This window comes from Mesoplodon bidens (genome assembly GCF_964165515.1).
Source record: "Mesoplodon bidens genome assembly, chromosome: 10".
NCBI classification, from domain to species: Eukaryota; Metazoa; Chordata; class Mammalia; order Artiodactyla; family Ziphiidae; genus Mesoplodon; species Mesoplodon bidens.
In genome coordinates this window covers 32371917-32377547 of record NC_138172.1, presented here as the reverse complement: position 1 = coordinate 32377547, position 5631 = coordinate 32371917, and the positions used below count along the sequence as shown (strand labels likewise).

The window sequence follows — 5631 nt, the reverse complement described above, 5'->3', positions numbered from 1 at the left end:
TTTAATATCCTATAGCAGCTCTTTCTTATTTAGTGATTGTCCTTTTTTCAGAATATCCTGTTCTTGCTTAAAGAAAGTAATTTCTTCTTTTGTCTCGCTGAGGAATAGTTTTTTTGAAGTTTTCTTCAGTTTCCTCCAAATGCCTTTTTAAAGTTTGTTTGAACTTTTCAAATACAATCAGCTTTTCCTGGCTCCTCTAAAATCATTCTTAAGGAAATGGACATGCTATGTCGGCAGGTTAGGATTTAAACTGGGCCATCAGCATCCAAAAACAAAGATCCCAGACAGGTCACAGACGTCAAGAGAAAAGAGGCCCCATTGAGACACTCAAATGAAACATGGTCAATACACAACTTGGAGCAACCATGCCAACTCTTAGTCATTTTTTTGGGGGGGTGTCTCACAGGTACGTTTGTTCATGCACGAGGGCAGTGGGACTGCTGCAAGTCAACACGATGTCCCACATTCCCTCAACACAGCCAGACCAATGTCTTCTGCAAGGAAAGCTAGTTAATGATTACCATGAGCAGGTGCAGGACTGGAAGCTTTCAAGGTTTTGCTTCTTCTATTAGCACTCCTGAATTTATAAATGACGAAGCTCATCAATCCTATTCCTACCCAAATCTTCTGGTAAACTTGGGTACAGTAGGGCTTCATGGGGATCCACACATTTTCAATAAGGCTTTGAAGCATCCTGGTGCAGGACCAAGCTCAGGCAGCCCCAACCCACTCCGACGACTCTGAAAGGTCACTGAGCACGCAGGCACTCTTACCCATTTTATTTCTCCAATTATAGTACCTAGAATTTTTAGCTCTCCATTCACTTTCTTCCACCAGATTTGTTGGGGTCTTTTGTTTGTTTTCTCCAGTACCATCCTGAACCTAAATGATATGGCTTGTGACATATATGAATGCATAATCACAGTAACTGGCATTTACATAATCAACTGTTTATTTAGCAAGCATTTATTGAGTGCGTGCTGTATGCCAGGCACTGTGTAAGGCACTGGGAAAAAACGTGCTCAAGGCCTTGAGGTCCCTGCTCCCCAGGAACTTACTGTCCAGGGCAGTGGCTCAAGCTTAGCAGAGCCCACGAAGTCTGGGGGCAGCCACTGCAGTTCCTTATCAGATTAATGATCTGAGGTTCAGGGAGGCTCCCTGGTTGTCCCAGTGACATGCAGCTATTTGGAGACAATGCTGCATCATGAACCTAAATCTTCCTCTCTCACATTTTGTTTCAAAGCCTGGGGGTATAAAGAGAAGCTGGAGAAAATAAAATGCAAAAGAAGGGTTCAGAAGAGACAGGAAGCTGTGCTAGAGTTCTTCAGAGAAACAGAACCAAGAGGATACACACACACACACACACACACACACGTATATATGGGGAGAGAGAGAGAGAGAGAGAGAGAGGAAGAGAGGGAGAGGGAGAGAGATTGATTGATATACTGCAGGAATTGGCTCACAAGGTTATGGAGGCTGGGAAGTCCCACATCCTGCTCTTCGCAAGCTGGAAAACCAGGAAAGCTGGTGATGTTATTGAGTCCAAGTCTGAAGGCCAGAGAATCGAGGCTGTGTAAGTCCCAATCTGAATCTGAAAGCCTGGGAACAAGGAGAGCCCTTGCCTGAGCACAGGAGCTGTGACCTCAGCTCAGGCAGAGAGAGAATTCACCCTTCCTTACCTTCCTGTTCTATCTGGACCCTGAACAGGTTGGCTGACGCCCATAAGCCCTAAGGAAGGCTATCTGCGGGTCTCAATTCACAAGTTCCAATGCTGATCTCTTCTGGAAACACCCTCACTGACACAACCAGCAATCTGGGCCTCCCTTAGTCCAGTCAAGTTGACGCATGAAATAAGCCCTACCCGCTGCTGCCCCTCGCGGCTCCCCCACCCCATTTACATTTTAGCAGGGACTAGCTCAGGGCAAGTAGCCAGGAACTGGGGCTTCAAGGCACCTGAGGAAACAGGAGAGAAGAGGAGGAAGAGACACACTGTGAACCTTTTTACAGTTGTTGGGAGCATCTTCTCTACTCCTCTGGAGTTAATCTCAGTGGAGGAATATCCTCACGACTGAATAACTTGCACACCTAGAAGCAGTGGCGGCCACCCTGTGTGTCAGAGTCTTATCGGGAGTGTCCTCCGTGGCATGGGAGGCCCAACCAGTGCCCCCTCGGTTGTGAAAAAACACAGAGCCCTAATTCTGGTCTCTCTCCCAACCTAAGGCCCTGGAGCAGGAAATTCTACAGCAAAAGTTCACTAGAGTTGGAGCAAGGAAGTAACAGATTGCAAAAACAGCAACAGAGCAAGGCTTTGAGCCAAGTTCATGAGCAAGAGAAGTCAGCGTCACACCAGCAACAAAAACAAAAAATGGACAGAGCTCCGGGAGGGCCCGCATGCGCCCTCCTGGCCAGGCCGCTTCCCCCTCCCATGTGAGCCGTCCTGAGGATGCAGGTGAGACAGCTGCTGGCACCCCTGCCCCGGCAGGTAGAATCTGCTGCAGGTTAGGATAGGCTGGCTTTGGGGGGAAGAGGAGTGTGGCATAGAATGGTTCACCATCCCTTCTCTGAAGAGGTCAGATGATGGCTTCCACAGGCCTTCTCTAGTGTATGTCTGTTTATGTATATATATGGAAACTTAAAATAATTTCCTTCTTTGTTGCTGGCTGCTGTTATGTAATGTCTCACGGTGTTTCCCTGGGACTCTCCAGGCGGTCTCATTTACTGCCTTAGTTGTGCTTCCCGCTTTGTTCATGACTTCTAAACTGCTTTCCATAAAATTGAGCCATATATACACTGGCTACTCTTGACATAATTTGTATCTTTAAAAGTATGCGTATATTGTCGAAGGCCTATGTTGAGAATGGTGTGCAACGCCATAGACTGGATTCCTTTTTAAAAAACTGGCAACATTTCAAGCGCAATTAAAAAAAAAATTTTATTATTTATTTGGCTGTGCTGGGTCTTAGTTGCAGCATGTGGGATCTTTAGTTGTGGCATGCAGGATCTAGTTCCCTGACTAGGGATGGAACTCAGGGTCCCTGCATTGGGAGTGTGGAGTCTTACCCACTGGACCACCAGGAAGGCCTTGTCCCTTCTCTTAAAAAATAAATTTTTAAATTTAAAAAATGTTTTAGACTTACATAAAAACTGAGAAGATAGTACAGAGTTCCCATAAACCTCACACCCAGTTTCCCCTTTTTTAACATCCTATATTAGTATGATACATTTGCCACCATGAATGAACCAATATCGGTACATTATTATTAACTAAAGCTCATACTTTATTCAGATTTCTTTTGTTTTTATCTAATGTCACTTTTCTGTTCAAGGATCCCATCTAAACATCACATTACCTTACATCTAGTTTCATGTCCTCCTTAGACTCCTCTTGGCTGTGATAGTTTCTCAGACCTTCACCTCATTTTAATTTTATATACAAGTTGCCTAAGTTAACTTTACAGTTTAGTCTTTTCTTTTTGGGGGGGGAGGACGGAAATGCAGAGTCAACCGCTGGACTGCCAGGAAATCCCCCAGTTTAGTCTTTAAGTAACAGAATATTCAGTGGGACTGTGACTGAATTTAAAGAGTAATTAACATAGCCAGCAATGGATACAATAACTGTTGGGACTGTGTGTCTTCAATGTGGGGAGAGCGTGAAGCCTTCTTCATTTCTTATTTCTTTTTCTTTTTTCTCCTTTTTTGGCTGTGTGGTGCAGCATGTGGGATCTTAGTTCCCCAACCAGGGATGGAACCCGTGTCCCCCCAGTGGAAGCACAGAATCTTAAACCACTGGACTGCCAGGGAAGTCCCGCTTCTTCATTTCTAAGATAAAAAGCTGTATCTTGTTAGGTGGAATTATAGAGAGGGTTTGTTGTATGAGAGTTCAAATGTGTGTAAAAAGGAGCATATGAAAGGTGAGTAGACAAAGAGACAGACTCTGCCAGATATCAATTGACTGCCTCTCAAATCTAAAATTCATTCTTCATGACCTGATATGCAGGAATGGAGCTGGTTCAGTTATTTTCTTTTGTCAGCTGGCACCATGTTAAACTTTGCCAGTAGAGGGTGACAGAGAGATGCTGCAGGAGGAGAAGGAAGGCCTGGTCTGGTGTGTTCCTTCTGGCAGGCTCCACAGTGTGGGCTGCTTTTCCTATCACTCAGCTCCTGCAGCATAGATGGCTTTTCCAGATCCTGCTGTGTAGACAGTACCAGATTCCCCAATACCAGATTCTAGCAGCTGGGCTCCTGCAGTGCATAGCAGCCAGAAGCTCCATGGCCGAGCAGTCTCCCCTGGCACCCCTTTTGGGCAGTTTCATAGCAGAATGCCTCCAGGGAGACACTTCCCCATGAACAGTTTTCCTGGCACCATAATGGATGGATTTCTGGAAAGTTCTGACCACACAGCACCCACCATTCAGTGAGCCATAGCCGTGCCCTCTCTCAGGTCTGGATCTCGGCTCTGGGAGGGAGGCTTTTCCTTGGGTTGTCTTTCTCAGCCCTAGGCAGTGGCTGCTCCTGTTACAGGCTCTTCCTGTGTTCTTTAGAGTTCTTTCTACTTTTTAGTAGCCAATTCCTCATTTCTCCAGGCTCTTGTTATAGTTAATAATACTTTACATTAAACTTTCCTTGTTCAAATTTCTGTGTGGTTTCTGTCTCCTAACTGGACCCAGACTAGTGTGCACATAAAATGGTTTCAGAATTGCTAACTCATTCCCTTGTGAGAGCCACAGAGAGAAACAAATTTAGTAACTAAGCTATGATCTTTCTGTATAGTCCTTTTCAAATTTAGTCTTATAGTAGCCAGTCAAAATACTGTTTTCCAGAGTTACTTATGTTAGGTCTTTTCTTCCCTACCTCCTCCTGTGTGGTTACATTATTTATTTGTAATACATTTAGATTCCTTGCTGCTGGTGTTCTGTTTGGGGTTCTCTTCTCATCCTGGTTGATTTGAATGATTTATTTATTCTGGGAGTATATGAACAATTACCCTGGTTCCATAAAAGTGTACAGGTATACTCTAAGAAGTGTTGTGGTTCCATCTACCTGCTCCCATTCCCTCCTTCTTTCCATCCCATTCCCATCCACCCACCTTCTATAAGTTTCCAGTCTTTTTAGATTCTGGTTTAACTTTCCTGGAATTATTTTGCAATTTGATAGATGGGGGCCTATAGATGAGTCTCAAGCCTTCCTAGAGGGCAAAGACTTAGTGTCATATTCCTCCTGTCCTTGCTTTGTTTGAAGGCTAAGGTGAGCCCATCCCAAAGCTCAATAAAAAGAAATATTTGCTGAAGCTGACCACTGAAAGTCATGTTGGAGGGCAAATTGGTCATTTCTATTAAAATGTATGAATTTCTAATTTCTACCACATTGCCATTCTACTTCCCCATATTTAACCTTGGGGGAAAAATCACATTTGTGCACAGGTAGATGTGTTTTGTTTCTATAACATTACTTTTTTTTTTTTTTTTTTTAAAGGGATAGACTTGATCTTTATTTATTTATTTATTTTTTTGTGGTACACGGGCCTCTCACTGTTGTGGCCTATCGCGTTGTGCAGCACAGGCTTCAGACGTGCAGGCTCAGCAGCCATGGCTCACCGGCCCAGCCGCTCCGCGGCATGTGGGATCTTCCCGG

At 44.5% G+C, this 5631-nt stretch overlaps 1 protein-coding gene across 1 annotated transcript; it reads right to left on the bottom strand.

The window, feature by feature from the left end:
* Nucleotides 1-510: 510 nt before the first annotated feature.
* On the bottom strand, nucleotides 511-693 carry LOC308623868 (ATP synthase subunit ATP5MJ, mitochondrial-like; the record flags this gene model as incomplete). The annotated part of the gene is made up of 1 exon (XM_081246642.1): nucleotides 511-693. The coding sequence occupies one exon, from the start codon at nucleotides 691-693 to the stop codon at nucleotides 511-513; it is 183 nt and encodes a 60-aa protein (XP_081102768.1).
* Between the last annotated feature and the right edge of the window lie 4938 nt (nucleotides 694-5631).